The sequence below is a fragment of the Tauraco erythrolophus genome, chromosome 16, assembly GCF_009769465.1.
Source record: "Tauraco erythrolophus isolate bTauEry1 chromosome 16, bTauEry1.pri, whole genome shotgun sequence".
Taxonomy (NCBI): domain Eukaryota; kingdom Metazoa; phylum Chordata; class Aves; order Musophagiformes; family Musophagidae; genus Tauraco; species Tauraco erythrolophus.
The window spans coordinates 6160073-6180383 of NC_141480.1; the positions used below are offsets into that span (position 1 = coordinate 6160073).

General features: G+C 47.8%; 1 protein-coding gene across 1 annotated transcript in view; it reads right to left on the reverse strand.

The window, feature by feature from the left end:
• The window catches only part of MGAT4B (alpha-1,3-mannosyl-glycoprotein 4-beta-N-acetylglucosaminyltransferase B), a 50610-nt gene that overhangs the window by 11240 nt on the left and 19059 nt on the right, over positions 1-20311 (reverse strand). Inside the window, exons 2-4 of the mRNA XM_086621423.1 lie at positions 3700-3879; positions 2868-3008; positions 1893-2026 (exon numbers count right to left, since the gene is read on the reverse strand). Coding sequence (XP_086477549.1) covers positions 1893-2026; positions 2868-3008; positions 3700-3879 — 455 coding nt within the window. The remainder of the gene's footprint in view (positions 1-1892; positions 2027-2867; positions 3009-3699; positions 3880-20311) is intronic.

A 20311-nucleotide genomic window follows, 5' to 3' on the forward strand; every position in this document is an offset into this window, starting at 1 on the left:
GGCATTGTTTTGGGAGATTGGATGGATCACGGGATTGCGCGTCCCGGGTGGATCTGCAGATGCAGCATCGCAGAAGCCGGGACCGGCTGCTGCTCGGCACCAGGGGGGAGGTGAGAAGTGAGACGTCAGGGATGTGTGTCACAAGCTGAGGCCAGTGCTTCCATGCTGGAATGGTGACAAGAGAGGGTTTTCTCAAGAGGAAAAAGGTCCCTTTCCCAAACAAGAGCTCAGGCTCTCAGTGCTGGACTGATTTCTTACCCTGGCGCTGCCAAGAAAAGAGTAATGGGAAAAACAAAGGCAGGAAAGATGCTCCTGGCTTTGGGAGCAAACACACAGCTCTGCTCCAGAGCACCTGGCCACCACCAAAACAGTGGGTTGGCAGCAGCTGAGCCGATCAGCTGGTCCCAGGGCTCCCCTCCGCCACCCGAGGAGCCCCCGGCTCTCCCAGGCAGCCCAGCCGCCGCGGACGATACCCACCATGGTTAGCGGTGGCACTCGGAAATGAGAAGTCCCCACCCCAAAAAGGACTTTGCGTTGTTCCACTCGTTCTCCCGAGTCTGCAAATTACCCAGTGTCCACTCCAGGTCCATACCACCCTCTCCACTATTTCCTCTTCATCCCGTGCCTGAGGAGCCCTAACAAGCAGCACCACACCGAGAACGCTTTGTCTGGGAAGAGGCAGAGCGGGCACAGCGGTGGCTGACACTGGCACGGAAGGAGGATGTTGTGTCAGCAAGAAAGAACAGCGACAGTGGTGATCTGCAAACAACCACCATTGCTGCTACTGGGATATATGACATGCGTGCTCCTGCACTTCACGGTATCAGAATTAATTTCTTTGTTGTTCATTTCCCTCGTCACACGTACACATGGAAAGTCAGGTGCTGCCATTGCAGCATGCACGCTGCTTTCCAGTCAACTAAGAAAAAAATAAATTACTGCAGGCCAAAACAGGAGATGTTTTTTGTCAAGTTGCTTAAAACCTCTCATGCTTTAACTCACCTGCTGTGAAAACAGTCATCGAACCTGTCCTGGCTCAAAGGGAAACGACGGTCAGGACTGAACCTCATCCCGGGCACTTTGGGCTGCACCCATCTGTGCACACCTTCTTGTACGAAATACCAGCCAGAGACCCAAAGGCCAAATGCTACTCAAAACGTCAAATTATGGGTAAACAGGCAGCAAACTTAGACATTTATCTTTGTTCCACTCCCAGTAACATGCCACTGAGGTTTATCTTTCTCACCGGATTTCTGGAAATTAAGACAAATGCACTTCAAGCTCAAGAAAATAATCCTGAGGGGAAAGCCATGGAGAAAAATAACCATCTAAACCCATAGATAAAAGCAGCTCTTGCGGATTAACGTATCAAGGCTCTTTAGCCCCTGGATTCAGCCACTGATTCTGGGCTTCAGACACCAGTACGAAGAGGCATATTAGTTTCAGCTCCAAATCAGCAGGCTCTTGGCTTTCGAGGAGTCAGTGCTGCCTTGCAGGTACACGGAGACACGAAGCTGCTTCAGGACTGGGTCTGAGAGCCACCCTAGACATGGCCACGGGGCTGCTCCAGCACCTTTTGGGAATAACCAGTCAAGCACCCTGCAAGAGCCGGCATGATTGAGACCAGAAAGATAAATGCACATGCCGCACTGGCAGCTGCTACCGCGACATGTCTGCCTGCTCGTGTCCTGACCCTCTAGCCCAACCGGTGTCTCATTCCGCGCAGGACGCAGGTAACGATCCTGGTCGGACAGCAGCCCAAGGCTGGGCTTACCCGCCCCGGCAAACGGCAGAGCTGGCGCCAGGCGGGCAGGCGCCCTGTTCAGCACCGAGTCTGGCAGACGGTGGGATGGGGGCCAAGGAAACGGGATAAACAGGGAAAGTTGTCCTACCTCGGCGATGAGGACAACGATGACGGAGTCCTCCTTCTCCTGCTGAGTGAGCTCTGAGATGAGGGAGTTGAGGGTGTCGGTGAGGTAGGAATGCACCTCCCGCTTCACGCTGGGGATTCCCATCACGACGGACACTGTCCAAGGCCAAGGAGAGATTTTAGAGAGGGGGCTGTGCGGGGACAAGACACTTTGCTCCGCTCCCATGACCGCCTCATGATTCACCTGCTTGGTGCCACATTCTGTCACTAAAAACCAGCAATGATCAGCAGTTTGACAGATTCCTGGGCTACACAGGGTTCCCATACTCCTGTCCCCCAGACCAGTACCATACCAGCAGCACCCCAGTGCACCAGGCTGGCAGGGCACCCATGGCAGTCAGAGAAACTGTTTCTTCTCTCCCTTGAAGACCGATGCCTAAGGAAACACCCGTAAACTCTCCCCCTCCTAGGTGTCTTTTCAGTCTGTGAATGGCAACTTCAAGATCACTCTTGTTCTCCTCATCCATGCCATGTCCAGAAGCACCTCAGTTTAGGAGGGATAAGTCAGGTCTTTGGCTTTGGGTTGGGATTTGGGAGCAGGGCGTGGAATCATTTAGTAACCAAAGTCCTACTCCAGATGGGATCTGTCTTGGGTCAGAGTCTCCATGAAGCACCCTGCAAACTGTGCTTTCATCTGACCACCTTCCAGGCAAAATCTAGAGCACTCTGGAGATGGAAAGCAGCAAAAAACATCTGGCAGAAGCATCAAGAATATTTTAGTGCCAGTGAAGAGCACAGACAGCACTCCCCTGTAGACTTGCAGACGTGACATGGCTTACCCACCCCACGTGCCACGACACCAAGAAAGCTTGCATGACACATGCAGCCATTCCTCCAGTCCTGCTCATCTCTGTACCACAGCCAGGCCCGGAGGAAAGGGGAGGGAGAGGCACTAAGGTGAGGAAGAGCACCAGAAGCAGCACTAACTCCCATTTACCTCCAGTGCGCCCCTGTCCCACATGCACGGCTGGCTGCAGACTGTTCTCCTTTGACAGCAAATGTGGCAAATGATGGAAGATGGTGGGAAGGTGCAGCACATTCTTGTTGGTGATATTCCACAGTTTTAACTTGGTTTCGTCTTAAAAAGGAAAAGGGAATCAATTGCAAGGAACGGAACGTAGGAAGAGATTGCAAGGCAAAAAGCCTTTTTAGAGCAGCCTGGCCACCCGAGACTACTGCTGGGTTACAAAAAATCAGGCCAACCTTTAACATGCTACCACAAACCCAATTAAAGTTCAGCAGGAGCCATGAGGGCCTTAAAGAAGTCCTAAAATATTTAGGAAGGGGGGGGGGGTGAATGAAGATAAAATGAAGGTCAAATCGGATCTTTCTGTGGAGATCCAATTTTCTTCAACCGAGCAACTTAAAGAAAAAAAAAGAACAAATAAATCGGCGAGGGGTGCTCAGCCAACCTAACTCCTTCCTCCCTCCTCTCTTTGGATACCCATTTTCCATATGGATTCAATACAGCCACAGGAATCGGCATGTATGACTTGCAAGGATAAAAAAAAGCTCGTAAGCAAGCAGATTGGCAAATATCCTCGGCAGAGGCGAATCTCAGTGTTTAACGACGCATATGCACCTCTGATTAAACAGGAGTTTAAGAGTTTCCCAAATCCCTCTGAACTCCACAACTTGCTCGCGCCAGGGGAGAGAAGAGCACGTCCTGTCCGCAGCCCTGCACGCACGCACACGCACGCACACCTCTGCCTCCTCGTTAGCAACAGCTTCAAAACAGCCCGACATCCTCAACTTCTCTGTTTATTCACCAGATAAGCTGCTCCAGGTCCGGTTTATATCCCGCAGGGCCTGCTTCTCCGAGACCGCTCTCTTGATCTCCTCCAGGACCAGGTTAAGCTCCTTTGAGCGCTTCAGGCTCTCCTGCTCGGCTGCGTGCAGTCGGTCCCGGAGGGCAAGGAACTCCCGCTGGTAGATGTCCACAACGTCACCTGCGGATGGAAAAGAGGGAGAAGCTTTCTCCTCTGTGCTCTGAAGGGTTTTAAGCCACAAAGGCAATGCCCATCACTCCTATCTCCCCTACCTCCATGATCCTTAAAACCTGGATTTAGGGAGCTGTGGTCCAGCATGCACCCCTTGACAAGAGGGTTGGGAAGCGGGCAGTTTAAGTTGCAGAACTACAGTCAAAAATCTGCACCTATTTTTCTCATTAACTTGGGCTTCTGAGTCATATAGAAACACGACCTGGTCTCTGTGACCCATGCATGCAGCAAAAAGTAAGTTGCATGGTAGTTCTTCACTATATACTCAGAAAAGGGGAGTCAGCTGCTGCACTAATTTTATGAGCAACGTTCTGCATCTCTCTTTAGCTCCAGAAGTTTGGGTTTGTGCGATGGTGACCGCTGGAGTGAGCAGCAGGGAACCGGAGTCAAAGCGAAAAAGAACTGAAATCACTGGGGAAGGAGTTTTAAGACCACACATCAAAGGGCATTCAAGTGGATAATTCAGGAAAATCCCATGACAGCATCTCGAAGGCCTTCTCCAGATGGCACAGGGCATCTCCTGGATGACCCTGAGTGATGGAAAGCGAGATGCTGGCAAGGGGGATCCTGCTCTGCAGTGAGACGAGGTTGGGCACCTCCTCCAGCTTCAGAAGAGAGTCCCAGATTCTAACAAAAGAGATTTTAGGAATCTAACCTCTCCGAAACATGGCAGGATAAAGAATATCGCATGACAATAGCTGCCCGGATGCTTTATAAATCCAAGTGCTTGGATACGCACCTTAAGGATGCATCATACATGTAATATATAAAAAATAAACTTTTGATAGGGTAATAAAGCTTTTTAATCTGAAACAACATCATATCACCATGCCCTTTTTAAGCAATAAAACTACCGAAAGCCTTCAGCTGGAACTAACTAGACAATAGCTGGGAGTGGAATTGGTTAGCCATTAATGAACTTTCCTGGGCTGTTTTTTATCCCCTTATTAATGAAACTACTCATTAAAAATACACTTTTATCTGTGGTCACTCATGTGTTTTCAGTAAGACTATAACTCACAGGACTACACCCAAACCAGATTTATCCCCTGAATAGTAGACCCTTAGCCCAAACACAACCAGGAGAGCTAATGACCAAAAATACTGCATTGGAACTTCCCAACACAGGGCTAAATATAAATCAGAGCCATTGAAAAAAGATACACTGACTGCATTGACAACTTCTAATTTGGGGTTGATAAAGAAAAAGGAATTTTGAAGATCAGACATACCCAGCTCCAAAGCACAGAGTTTCCAAGACAACAGTGCTCCCCAGTCCAGCTCCTGGTAATGCTTTTGCCTAGGAAACGTTTCCCCCTACAGGGTCTCTTCCCCCCCAAAAAAATTCTTAAAGACTCACTGCTTCAACACAAGGGAACCCCCCAAGGCAGTCTGGCTCCTATTAACCTTTCGGCATTATTTTCAAAGCCACTGGCACATGGGGAGGGAGCAGAGGAAGCTACACCCATTTGATTACTCCGTCCATCCGACAACACGTTATTCAGAGAAAGTCAAGGGACAGACATAAACAAGACCAGTCCTTCCGTTTTCCTGTGCGGTGTCGCTCGCTTTCCACTCCTGTCAAGAAAACATTTAAAAATTTGCAGAAAAACAGGTTAACACCCAGCTCTGGGAGCTGCCACGGGAATTCACACGAGGACGTCAGGCTTTAAATGGACTCCACGATGAGCTAGACCTTTACCTGCTGGTGCCTCTCAGACATAAGAATACACCTTCCAGCAGCCAGTTCTCTAGATGATAACTTTTCCTACTTGTATCTTTTACCAGCTGCATTTGTGAACATCAGCAAGGAACAAGTCTCACTTTCTGTTTTTGCACGACACAACGGCAGGAATGGTGCCTGTACAAGGCTGGAAGCATTTGGCTCTTGGTATACCAGGGGGTTACTGTCCCGTGGATGCTATCAAAGCCAAATCACAGCTAAAGGCTGCCATTAGATCTTGCTCTGCAATACCTGGAGCAGAGTAAAGGCAAGGCTTTGCACTTAATGGCTTTTTCCAGAGCACTGCACTTCGTTTGTGTCAGATTTAGATAGGAAATGTCACTGATTATTCAGTCACTAATGACCTGCCTGCTGAAGCCAAGAGCTGTACTTTTCATTAGACTGCAACGGTGATGTGCAGTCAACCATTTGCTGCTTTTCTGGCTAATGGTTGGAAGTGAAATTGTATTTGCTTCCAGTGCTCTTGTCCTATGATGTCTTCGTAGGCTTTCCATTCTTTAATTAAAATTTCATGAAATTTAAAAGCTGATCGATCCGTGACCGGTTCCAGTGACAGCTTGAACAGTCCGAGACAAAGCCCAAGATGGGCGCACAGTTTCCCATGAATTTCCAGTAATGCCGTTTTCCACTCGTTGGTCTGCAATGACACGTGGATGCAGATCTGCCGTCCTCACAAAAACCCTCCGCTGCTCAGCCAGGGAGGGCTCTGAAAAGCCACCAAGGGCAGCAGGGGATAAGGCGGGGGGGGAATTGGCTCCCATCTCTACAAGCAACGTTGGACACAGAAGTGATTTGCTGCTAATTAGGCTGAACAAATTTTTCAGCTAGCGTCAGTTCAAGCACAGACCCTTTCCTACCTTTCAAAGCAACAGGACTCCCTATCTACATATTTATTGTACTCCCTCCCAGCACAAGACAGCAGAGCTCTTAAAATACTGCCCAACTCAAGCATTGCAGGACAAAAACTCCTAGCTATAACTGTATTAAAATAAAGATCCAGCTTACTTTTTCCTGAGAGTTAATGCATTGCTTCGGGCTTAAAATAAACTGGTTTAATAAAGAAGGAAAGTCGGTGTTAGCTGACGGTCCGCAGGACAGGCATGGGAGACCAAAAACCTCTCAAACGGGGACTTGCAGTATTGGCAGCACACGCTGGGCATGCCCAGTGCCCTGCAAACTGCACGTTTCACACCTTGCCAGGCTTAATATTTGCACTTGATGGTCTTTCCCAAGCCATCTTTAGGAACAGGCTGGCTGCGAGGCTCCAAGTGTGCATGGAGCAGCTTCACACAAGCTGGCTCTGTGCAGGCCAGAGAAGGCAGCGCTGGGCACAGCTGAGCACCGGCCACCATCTGTCCATCCCGGGGCTCGCCGGCACTGCCGGAGCAGATCTGGGGGGGTCTATCCCTGGAGGGGGGAGCAGCCTGCAGCAGAGGGACAGCGGCCGTAGGAAGCATCCGGCTGAGCATCACTTGCCGATGGACAACTATGCCCTCTGCTCCCTTCTCTCGCTCCAGCTGTGCCCAACCGCAGCTGCCAGGCTGCTTTTTTTTTGAGCTGGGGGCCTCCAGCTGAGATCCCTGCCCTGGGTTTGCTGAGTAACAACGCAGCTTGAACAGACTCCTCTCCCAGCAGCCGGAACGCAGCAGCACGCAGTGGATGGGCACCTGTTGGTGGGGCTCATGGGCTGCTCCCCAGGAGCCTTACGTGGGCTTCGCAGAGCTGATCCTGCAGCCTTCCCAAAGGTCTTCATCCATTCAGGACAACATCCGTTTAATGGAGAATTCTGTGGCTTTGTTTTCGTTTAAGTGACTATTAAGCGCAACCCATGTTTGCCAGCAGAGGTGAGGGCTGGGACATCTGCATCCGCTCTGTTTATCCATTTTCAGTTTTTGAGTGAAAGCGAAATACCTAATCTGATCCTAAAACAGCAGACAGGCACAAAATCAGACCAGTGCCAATAAAACCCTCACCTTGAAATCTCACATGATCATCCATATGTATATATACACACACACACACACACACGTGCGCACACACAGAGATATATATATATACACACACACACATATATATATATATATACAGTCAGGAAAGTTGTAATTCTGTATTCTGCGTTAAGTCTTTCAAATCACACTCCAACTTCCCAGGGAGCCCGTGGTGCATTTTAAACATGTCCATATTTCAGGACCAATTACTCTGGGTTTTGTTCTCTGCAGATAACCTCTCCCAGCAGAGGACCCATGGCCAAAGCCAGAGATTTCCCTCCAATTCAATCTTTTCGAAAGCAAATGCAAAGTCTTTGCTAGCTTGATTTGCTTCTCATTAGGAAGACTTTCAAGAGACATTGTTTAAAAACTAAAAACAACCATCAAACCTCTAAACTATTTATCTTTATAAAATCTTGGCTTGAAGAGCACAACTGCACCTTTTGACCCATCTGCTGCAAGAGTTTCCAGGGCCAAAAGAGCTGAAAAACAGTGCAGTCCCCAGTTCACAATGCAAACAGAGCTGAAGCAGAAAACTAAACTGCCTACAGAAAATTTCTCTGCCATGACTATTCTCCTTCGTTTTATTTAAAGCACCCCTTCAAATAAAAACCATTCCCCCTCTAGGACTTGCAAGGGTCTGGGGGGACTCCAGAACACACAAACAACCCCCTCTCCATGCTACAGCATCTATATTATCCAAAAATGCAACCGATGGAGCACGGGGAACCAAGCTGGCCAGCCATCCCACCCCAGCTCGCCACCATCCCCATCCCAGCCAGGCATCCATGCTGCACATGCCTGGCTTTGTCCCCAGCCATTTACAGGAGTTCTTGGAGTTAGACGATGATATTTTTTTTTTTTTCACGTTTTGATGTTCAATGATTTATACAAAGCTGGCACCGCTCCACACATTACACTCTAGATTTCCCTGATTGAATCACAACATTCATTAGGTATTTTGCTAACAGAATTTCACTGGACCATTAAAATGGATATAAGGAGTTACCACGCTGTATTGGTGAATTAAATTCAGCTCCTGAGAGGCAAAAAAGGATAGTCCTGCTTTACACGGAAGCCTGATGGCTAGCATAGCACAAAAGTGTTAGACACTTTGCACGCAGGTACGCAGGGATCGGCAGTAACTCCACAATAAATGTTTTATACCATTAAATGCAAAATTCTGCCCTTTGCTTATTTAGCTGTAGAAAGAAAAAAAAAACAGCTTTAGAGACTCACCATAAGCAAAACCTCAAAGCATCCCTTAAAAAGCCACTGGGAAGCGACCCTGCTGGGGTATGTGGAACTACAGGTAAGCCATGACACCAAAAATATTCTCTTAAGTAACAGAAAGAAAAAGAGAGGATAATTCAGCATCCAAAATATCCCCCAAAAGTCACTGCCCTTGCCAGGCAGGATGAAGACTGAGCAGGTCTTTCTTTTCCTTCAAATCAAAAACACACTAACCATGCTCCTGTAAGATGAGCGCGGCCATAGGTGGCCAAAGCAGCCATCAAAAACAGCACTTATGGTTTAGTTCCTTATGTTCACCCTCTGCCCTTTATTTACACTTTGTTTCAGTTCAGGCACTACCTACAGCGTGTGCTATCCTGGATTGGGCCCGAATAATGTATTTTGATACCACGACCACCCAAGCACACATACTGGTGCCATTGCTACGGTCCAACATAGAGCCTGTGCTCAAGCGCTGCCCCGAGCAGACACGGCACCGTTCTGCAGCATCAGGGTCTATGGCATGTTACAAAAACAGGTACCCACCTTCCATGCCCAGTAAAAGGCGCTGGCTGCCTGGGTGTATGATGGCAGCAGGAGTGATCCTTCGCAGCTGGTGCCCACCCAGCTGCTCGGCCCAGCACCACGGAGGCTCTCACACTGCCCCCGGGTCGGCTGCTGGGTTTGAGCATCCCCGTACACCACCGTCACGCTGAGTCAACACATCAGCCGGCGCAAGATGCTTATTAAAAGTCAGCCTGTCTGAAAAAACGATCCTCAAATAAAGAAAGTGCTTCCACCAGCTGCAATCTGGTGTGTGTGTGCGTGGCTTTTTTTTAATATACCCATTTAATAAGAGCCTGTGGTATATTTAACAGCATTTCAACCTTCAACAGCTCCGCGTAACGAGATAGAAATGCAATGCATCTCTCCACTAACAGTCTCTACCCAGGGAACACGGGCACCCTTAAGTCACCATTTCTTCCTTTTGCAGCAGTAGGTTTTGATCATATTCCTGTTGCACGTCTCCGCGCTGGAGCTTAATGTTGTTTCAGCACATATGTCCTCAGAAGGAGAGTGGAAAATACATACCATATTATTCCAAAGTAGGAGCAATTGTTTGCATTTGAGATCCAGTTCAGACAACATTCACAGAGATCCTTTTGAAAATAAGCTTTTTTTTTGCTTTTAAAGTCCTAAGTAGCAAATTTTCAGGGATGGAGATGAGTAGATTTCCCATTATGAGGATGGTGAACCACAACACAGATGGTGAACATTATAATTCCCCTTCCAAGGGGGAAAGTAAGTTGCAGGGGTGCCTGCGCCCAGACCCAAAAAGCTCCCCAGGGAGCTGCAGGAGGGATGCAGGCTCCAAAGCAAGGATGTACAAACTCAGAAATAAGGAAAGCAAAGAGTGATGCCCATCACCTGTGCCTAAAATGCCGTGGATCAGGGCAGAGGAGGCAGCAGAAGCCATCAGACCGCTCTTGGATGCCTGCAGAGCACGTTTGGGATCTCCTTCTGCAGCCCAGCTCCATGGGTAAGTCACACTGAACGACACAAAGAGCTCTGAGATCGCCAGGAAGCCCCTGGGTTTTACCACGCCGCAAACAAAAGCACCGGCGGGCGAGGAAATCCCTGGGAGGTATAAACCACCATCGATTTCTGCAAAAGGAACCAGTTCTTCTGATTTTTTTCCTGGGGTTTTATCAACCTGTTCGAGGGATTTAACGAGACGGAGAAATCAGATGGCAATTCATTTTGCTGCAAAGCAGCTAAGGGGGAGAAGGGAAGAGGGCAAATACTGCCACTGATCTAAAGAGAAAGAAGATGGAATTAAACACTGAATTTTCATCATCGCAAAAGGTTAACTATCAAGAGGAAGCCATATGGATTGGTATTAAACCCACCGTCTAATGGACTTAGCGAGGATCTGGAGAAGGAGATGAATTTGTGAAGTAGCCAAACAGAGCCTACATGGAGAGAAGTTCGGCAAAGCCAGAAAAGCAAATGACCAGGAGAAAAGGCAACAAAATGGCAAATTAACGCCAAAGCTGATGGATGGAAATTAATCGGAGGGGTAGGGTACAACCAAGGTAATTTTCACATGGTTCTTAATTAACATTATTAACTAAGAAGGAGATCAGAGCATCAGAGTGTCTTGATGCTGCTCCGCAGGCAGCAGCAATCTAGAGAAAAAAGGTGGGGGATGGAGAGGGAGGCAAACAAGGTATTAGTCTGCTTAGTGAACGGGATGGGGAATAATAGTATGAAGATTATAACATTATTAATATGATGCTTCCTAATCCCACAATAGTTTTCACCTCATCTGAAAAAGAGTATTATTACAGACTTAAAAGGGGCTTTAGAAGAGGGTGATGAGAATGATCAAAGGCCTGAAAAAAAATCCTGCTCTGTGAGGAAAGAAAAAAATATATCAGATTATTCATCTTAGGATGGGTATAGTAATAGGGCTCATGATGAAAAGCATATAAAATAGAGTGATATAATGACAATATATCACAGACTTCCATTCTCTTTGTCTCAAAACATAGGAGTAAGTAACCATTCAATTCAAATATTAATTTGAAACTGATAAAAGGCCATGTGTTGCACAGAGAAAGAATATTATTTCTCTGAATTCCCTGCCATGGAAAAACACTGAAACGAGGAATTCAAACAACGCTGAAGAGCTGGAAGGTGCTGTAAGCACACAGGCACCATAAGATGGGTCTGAGGCCAAGATGGGGTAAATCACCGCCCCGCCGGTGGTCCCCGGCCTCGTCCAGGTTGGCAGTCCCTTTTTTCCCCTGTTTCTCAGCAGCAAAAAAATTCTGTGTTTCTCCTCACAACGTCATTAGGAACGCTGCAGTTTTCGTCTTCAAAGCGAAGCTAATTCATTAGCAATCTAATTCTTTACCTGTGTAGCACGAATACAGCTTTCGAAGCATTTTTCTCTCAAATGGAAAGCGAAGGCTTTGTTCTTGGTGGTTTTTTTATAATACTCTTTATTTGATTCGGGAATAAAAACATGCTGAAAGTGAACAAAATAAAGCATTACAGAAATCATGGGTCATTAAACCTCGAAATAATTGCAGCTCTACGGGACTTTTAAGTGAGGACATCACACAGGCAAACCTGGGCGAGGGGTGGGAAGACAAGGGGAAAAAGGGGAATGGGAAAAGGGTATGGGAAAGGGGAATGGGAAAGGGAAATGGGAAAGGGAAATGGGAAAGGGAAATGGGAAAGGGAAATGGGAAAGGGAAATGGGAAAGGGAAATGGGAAAGGGAAATGGGAAAGGCTTGGAGCTTGCACACATGGTCAGTCCTGACTGAGCAAACCTGTGCATGGTTTAAAACAAGATGCATTTGCCTAATGTACCATCCTTCCATGGCACGGGCAGGGAGAATGCTCTTGGATGCACCTAAGGGCAGCGGGAACAGACCTGTAGCAGAAAGCATGTTGTTTTCCTATGTTAAAAATGCACTTGCAGGAACCTGCAGCAGCCTCCCCCGCACACCGTCGAGGCCCGGGCACATGGGTCTCGGCGCTGGCCATGCCGCAGGTTGTTTTACTTGTCACTTGTGGCCATCAGTAGATTTCCCATTATGAGGATGATGAACCACAACACAGATGGTGAACATTATAATTCCCCTTCCAAGGGGGAGAGTAAGTCGCAGGGGTGCCTGCGCCCAGACCCAAAAAGCTCCCCAGGGAGCTGCAGGAGGGATGCAGGATCACTGCAAACCATCACACGCAATAAAAACCCAAATTGGATTTGCTTGGCTCGCACCACTTGCAAACCTCCAGACTCATCCTCATGAGTACCAAGCCAGCGAGTAAAATCTCATGAACCGAAACAACCCTGAAGAAACAGCTGATGTCTGGAGCGTGCAGGACCGCGTTCCCGTGGGTGCTGGCAAGGCCCAACTCTGGAGCTTTAAAGAAGCCGAAAATCCTGAAGCAGAGCAAATGCCTCATAGTTTAACAGGAAATCCCTTTCTATTACAACCTAATTATGTTAACAGTGAAACAGAGACATTGTTCCACTGAAACCCAAAGCACCCCCACATCCCATTCTGTGCCTAGTGCTAACGGCTTGCAAGTCCATCCAAAAGGAATCCCTTTCCAATCCTTCCAAGAAGGGAAGCCGATTTTTGCAAAGGTCACTGTGTTAATCATCACACCCTTTCTCTAGCAGCAGCTGTCGCTAATTGCCTGTGAAGGAGTTGAAGTGAAATTCTTGTTAATTCTCCTCCCAACATCACTAAAATCCAACATCATCATCATCCCCCCCACAAATGACCTGGAGCCACCAGCACTTCACAGCTGATGGATGAGCTCGGCCCATCTCAGGAGAGCAGTTCCACCTTGCAAATTGAAGGATGGCTTATTGATTAGTAGCTATAAGTGCCGGGACGTTGTATTTCCCCACATCCTTGTATGACGGACCATCGCGCTCGTCATCCCACTAACGTTACCACCAGACTCAGAACAGCCGAAATCCTGGAACGGAGGGAATTTGTTTAATCAATAACATATGATGTTTTTGGCACGGCTGAATGTATGAAAGAATTTTACAAGAGCAAAATAAAGTATTGCTGTGTTATAAATCAGTAACACATATGGAAAAGTTAGAGCGATGTACTAAGTCAGAGGGATATCAAGGAAATCACAGAAGTTCTGGCTGCAGTCCCTGGCTCTGCTGATGTTAATAGCTGAGAACTTCAATGCAAGTCAGGTTTGACTGCTTTTTCCAAAAGAGTAACTCATTTGCAATGCATGCGACTGTATGAGAGTGAAAGGATATTTAGAGCGTCGCCGTTGCTCCCGCTGTCCATGTAAATTGTACATCTTGTCCACCTACGGACCCGCCGCAGCAAACAGATCACAATTTCCCCATTGTGCCAATGCCCGATCGGACGCACGGCTGTGCTGGTGGGTAGAAGCAGATTTTTAAATCACCACATACTGATCACGGGATGAGCTGATCTGAATCGCATTTTGGTTTAGTAGTCTTAAATAATTTGCAGAATGCTTAAAATAAAACGCATACAGAACCTTTTAAAAATTACTCAGCATTAATATTTGAAATATTTATCCCCCAGGGTGCAGGCTTGTAACATGAGCACTTAATGGGGTACATTTTCTTCTCTCCAGAGAAAAAACAAGACATTGCCATTAAATGGCACACTTAGACCAAACTATAAGTGTTGATGCTATCTGAGGGCTCTTGTTTCATTTTATATGCTACGATAATTCCTGGGAAGAAAAACACCGCTAAAAGAGTAGGAAGACCTGCTTCTCCCTTTTCTGATTCAGCAGCCAAGAAAACATGAGAAATGGTTATCAAATAAAGCTGACGCTCCCCCCCCAGCCCCAGCCCCAAACCACACCAGCCTGCTTTAGCGTGCAAAAACATCCCTTTTTTTTTCCCCTTGCAGAAAACACATCACTGGAAGCACAAACAAGACGGAGTTCCCGACTTGCCAACAACAGCAACCTGCAGATATTTAACTTTTCCCTATTTTGAAAACACAGGGGCTGACCCAGCCCTACGAGGCCTTGGATCCACATCCGAGGAGAGCTCAGCTGCGGAGCTGCCTGCCAGCCCCGTGCCAGCCGCAGCCGTGGTATTCCAGCAGATCAGCTCTGCTGCGAGGCAGCACAGATGCTGGCGACGGCACGGCACGAGGAGGGGGTTGCAGGACATTTCAAGGGTAGAAAATAAACAGCTGGGGGAGAAGGATGCTGACTACGCGGGTGTCCTACTGCTAAGACCTTTGGCTGCCTATTAAATGATGCCTGAAAGCTTCTCAACAAGCTGCTGCTCTTAATCGTTAGTGGCACCTCCCAGCCCCCCGTGCCGAGCTCCAGGCAGGGTGTCACGAGCAGCTTTCAGCACGCTCAAGCCACGCGTGCTGAAACAGGCAGGGTGCTTCCTGCGCTGTGTTTCTTTGGATGGCACCAACACCCATCCAGCCCCGTGGTCCACCACAGCCACGAGCTGGTCCAGCTGAAAAATTCAGCATCCTCGTTGCGGGCTTAATTATCGGCCAGACCATCCTGCTGACCGAGCCAGCGCTGCCAAGGACGCCATGGGAACTAGGATGCCGTTTTGGACAACAGCCCAAATGAAGAGCAGTTTAAGTGGCTCGTGAAACCACATCCTTAGAAGTTTTGCTTCCTTGCAATGTCAAGTTTACCTAATGGCTTAAAGACAATGGCCTAAGCTTTACAGTACGCTGCTTACCACCTCCCAAAATAGGTATGCTTCCCGTAGCCCAGCATTGCAAGACCATGGTGTTTATGCTTAATTTCACGACTATTCCTGAAGTGCTGTTTAGTCCTGGCAGAGGACACTTCACGCTCCGTGCAAGCAGATGTGCAGTTCACACCTCTCATTTCCTTCGAACACGTCTATTTAAATGCATTTGGGCTTTCAGCATTTCACACACCATTACCTTTACTGGGTGGCACATATAAGGTAACGCTAATTGCTATGTGGGCTGCTGTGGCTCAGTTTTCCAGACTTTCCACCTAGAGGGAAGCTACATCACAGAAAGATGGTTTGACATGTTCAGGTGCTGCAAGGAGAACGGAAGACGGATGGGCTGTGAAGGAGAAGAGCCCACGAGCTGTGCCCAGCAAATGGTGTCAGAGCCCATGGAGAGAGTTTTCCGCAAAAATTCAGTTGTACCTTAGGTGGCCCAGAAAGCACCAGCACAGCCCTATGGCCTCACAGGGGCACGCGCAGGACGATGTTGAATCGGGCTGTCCAGAGAGCGAAGTGCTGCAGCATCCAGCTGCGGCTCCCCTGGCAGCGTTCCACTGTCCCAGCTACTCCTCAGAATGAAATCCATCATCGATTGGTTTTATTTCAGGACAGGAGGATCTTCTGAGATGCTCAAATCAAGAGTTGAGATATTTCTAAACTTGGGAAGGTGTGAGGGGACGACAAGAGAGAGCATCGAGCTCCAGAGGGGCTTTTGCTTGGCAAAGCTGCAAGAGGGAGAGGGGCTTGGCACAAGATGAACCCCAAATAGAGTCGAGCAGAGCCACAGCTTGTACTGAGGGAGTTAAACTGCACAAAATCACAGCAAACTACTCCAGTGGGAGTGAGCGAGTGCAGGGCCTGACCCCTCTCGCTGCACTCCGGCTGTCCCGGGGGTGCCAGGAGGTCAAAACCCCACAAAAATCCCACTGCAGGGGAGCGAGGCTCAGCATGGCATGGGGGAAACAAGCACCGTGACTCACCGCGATGGAAACTGCCCTTAAAACTCGCAGTGTGAGTATTTAGAGCTCAATTCGAGCCCCTGTTCCCTCTGTACAAAGAGGTCTGCTGTTGGACTGCAGTGCCCGGGGAGGCCAACTCTGTACTTGGGTGCTTTAGATATCCCTGATGCATCCAAACACCGCTTTGGAAACGGTCTCCCACCAGCCACCTGCGCTCCTCAGCACCTCTTCGAGTACTAAAACTGTCACCTGAGCACATGAACAAATGTTTAGTGATCAGTTCACCCTTTGGAGTGCCTTTATGAGACGTCCATAAAGCACATCACCCTGGGTGAGTCTCCTGTCAATAACTTACCCTCGTATCCAGCTTCCCAAAGCTTCCTGTGCACAGATCAGCTTCGTTACCCAGGATCGCGGCTGTGCGTTGCTGTGAAAAACCTAATCCAATTTTCTTTTTCTTTAGGGATAAAACATGCAGAGAGGGCAGTCAGTCTGTCAAATACGGCAGCAATGTGGAAGAAGTGGAGGCAGAGCCGCGTCATCATCTCTGGCAAACCCACGTCTGAGCAGAGGCAACGCAGACAGCTGAGCCCCAACTCTGTCACGGGCTGGGAGGAGCGGTTCGAGACACACAGCCTCTTTTGGGGAACTCATTATTTAGTTATGTGACCAGGGAAAAGACCCAAAACGTACACGCTATAAGAACAGGACTCCGTATATAGGTATTTATGACTCCAAAGATACTTGCAGAAGACTCCCATGGCCATGTGCAAAGCCTGGTGAGAGCAGGGGCATCCTGACAGCCTTAGAAATCAGTACACTGGAAGAAACATATAAAGTTTTCCATAACAAACCAGAGTAAGCCCTGCTAGTGCAAAGATACTGAAGGGATCCTGGATGCTGACAGTGTGGGCTGAGTGTTTATCAGCCCAATGTTGGTGCAGACAGGGGCAGCCCAAGCAGAGCAGCCCGGCGCTCTGCATCACCTCCCCAGTGCAGTGGGGTCTGCCCAGTGCGTACCCTTGGGTACTGCCCAGAAGCGGCTAAACTACTTCAAAAGCCCAAGTGGGGTCAGGATATCACAGAGCTCTGCTTCAGCATCGCTGTGCCCCAGAAATGGCACAGCAGAACTGAAACACACCCTCTGCCAAACCATGTCCGGCATCCCTGCAGCTCTGGCATCACTCATTTGCAACCCGGCAGTGCACGCTGATTGTAGCTAATTCCCTGTACGTGTTTTCCCGAGGACAAGCCCAGCAGATCTGTGTGTGTGGCATATCATATTTCGGGGGGGGGGGGGGTGATTCTACACCCGTTCCCCAGCACAGATTTGGAAGGTGTGGGGCAGGCAGCCGTGCAAGCACCCAGGAACGGGCAGGACATGAGTGCTAAACCAGCCTTGCACACCTGCAAAAACAAATAAATTCTTTACTTCGACATCAGACAGTAAACTATAAAACAAAGCTATAAGAGCATATCACTGCACACGAAGGGAAATTCATTCTGCTGCTAATGCCCATAACTTCCCTACTGAGAGAAATGGATATCAACAGGAGAACAGACATCTGAGAGTGCTAAAACGTGTGCTGGGTTTTTTTTCTTGTGCTGGGCACACTACTTGAAATACAGAATCGCTGAGCTCTTCTTTCTCCCCAACCCTCAAGCTAACGTAAAATGCCCAGGTTTTAATAGTAAGTGTGATTAACCATTAGCATAAATTACCAGGCTTATAATGAATTCTCAGAAAACAATTTGGTTGTTTCTTCGGAGCTATGTTCCAGTTATACAACAAGTTACGTTTCGGTTTCAATAAAAAGCAACTCCTATGATGAGTATCAGGTAAGAAGTCAGACTAAATGATGCTGGAGGTCCTTTCCACCTTTGAAATACATAAACACACGTGTTAGTTATGATCAGTATACTACGGGAACCGGCTGATCCTCCAGAGCTGGAGGAAGAGCCAGATGATCTTCCAAAGGCAACGGAAGAGAAGAAAAGCCAGTTAAGTTTCCCAGCCAGGGCAACGATTTATGGATAGGAGCATTTTCTAACTTCAACTTCTTCAGCGAGGAGACCGTACGCACACGTCTTGCTGTTCAAAGGACATCTTGTGCGTATGAGCAAATTTGTCCAAATCGTTTTGGCTCCGGCTGCGGTTAGTATGTTTAGTACACTATTTCCAGATGTGTTTTGTATCCCTGTCAGTCCGGCTGCTGCCTCAAGCCAAGAGAGTTATATAAACTGCAAAGCTTAATTGGATTATTTAGCCCAAATCATTGGCCGAGCGGCAGCGGGGCCCGGGAGCCGGCTGGGCAACCTGGAGAGGACCTGCACCACCACCAGCTTGTGGGGAAAGGGGAGGAAGCATGAGCCAGCAAATAAATTAAAGAGTTCATAAAGCAAGACTGGCCTCCCCATCTCCCTCAAATGTTTTCTCATGCCTCCCATCCATTTTACAGAGGGTGTATTAGCTGGTATTTTGCTAGAGGTATGTTTTCCTGTTTGAACAACAATTAAAAGAAGAATGCAACAAGCATTTAGAAGACACGAGCATTTCCTCTCCTCACTAACAAGCGTTTCCTGACCGTGCAGCTCCACAACATGGAATAACACATCCAGCAAGTTAGTTTTCCCACAATATTATTTTTTCCCAAACTTTGGCTGTTGCGGTGGCTTATTTTCCTTTTAAGGGCATAATCCTCCTTGTGGGATAACCCGTCCCAGTGGATCTTTGCAGATGTAATTATTAGGGCAAAGTCCTAAAAAAGAAAAGTGTTGCAACTATTCTTGGGAAGAAATCAGGAAAGAGAAGAGAGAGAAGCTGAAGAGTTTCCAAATGCTGTAGCTATCAAAGTGTGCCAGAATGATTTAGTTCCTTTTATTTTTAATAAAACTGGGTAGTTAAGTCAGAAGTTAACACAAGTATATAAACTCACACTAAACTTCGAGCGAGTTGCTTACTCCATTGCTTAAACAAAGAGTACATGCATACTTGAGAGCTACTTAGACCCTTGCCATGAGGCCCTGGATGGACTTTGTATGGCTTCACTACGAATAATAATAATAAAAAAAAGCAGCCTGGCATCCTTCTCTGCCACTGCTGACAACATTCCCACCGCTCTCCACAGGCAAAGTGCCACGGGTAAATTCAACAGATTAAAACAACCAGAAGAGTACAACGGGCAGAGATGTGCTCAGTTCTGCTGGAAACAGCTACACAAACACTGCAAATCACACACAGTGCTTGCAGAGAGACGATGCCTCTCGCCCGCCCCAGCTCTGGTCCCCAAAGCATCACGCACACAACAAACCCCCCAAATCCGGGGCTGCAAAGCTCCACCGCCTGCAATCCGTGCTGCAATTCATTAGGAATATCCCCGTGAATGAGGAGCTTCTGTTACCCTGCTGCACAGACTAACAGTAAACAGCAGTGGTGACCAAAAAGCTATTTACAGAAGAGCTCTCTGCTACAATCCCATGATTACTAGTTATGGAAATTTGTCAAAAAAGAGGCACACAAAGAGAGATTTCCACCAGGCACAGCGAGCCGTACAATTTGTGCTGTGCTTGGACTTTGTAAATCAAAACCCAAACCATGTTTACAGCACTCTAGCTGTTCCTTAAACTTTATTTTTCTTTACTGCCTGCATTTTATGCCCTCAGTGAGCTGGAGGATAAATCTCTCTGTGTGACGGATGGAAAGCGGAAAGTCGGCACAGCCTGAATGGGCGAACCAGCCTCACTCCCTCCCGTTATCTGCATTAAGAGCTTCAACAAATTTGTGTAATACCCAGCATTATAGAAATGGATTTCCAACCAGAAGAGCAGTTGGCAGGATTAAACAAGTCGAAAAGCACATGCACATAAAAAATCAAGAGGTCGGCACAGGAGCTAATGGAGCCAGCAGAAAATAACTGGGCATGCTCCCTGGGCGCGGGGACCGCTTCCTTTACGACAGACAGTAATGTCTCATTACGGGAGAAACAAATACAATAAAGATGAATATTCCATCTTCCCCTGGCTACATTTTAAGTGTTAAGCCAATACAAATTCTTGGGTTATATTTCACAAAAATAGCTACTCAAAAAAACCCCAACCAAGTGCTGGCAGCACAGCAAAGCGAATTTCATTTGAAAGATAAATCCTACGTTCTCCACAGGCAGATGTGAAAATATATCG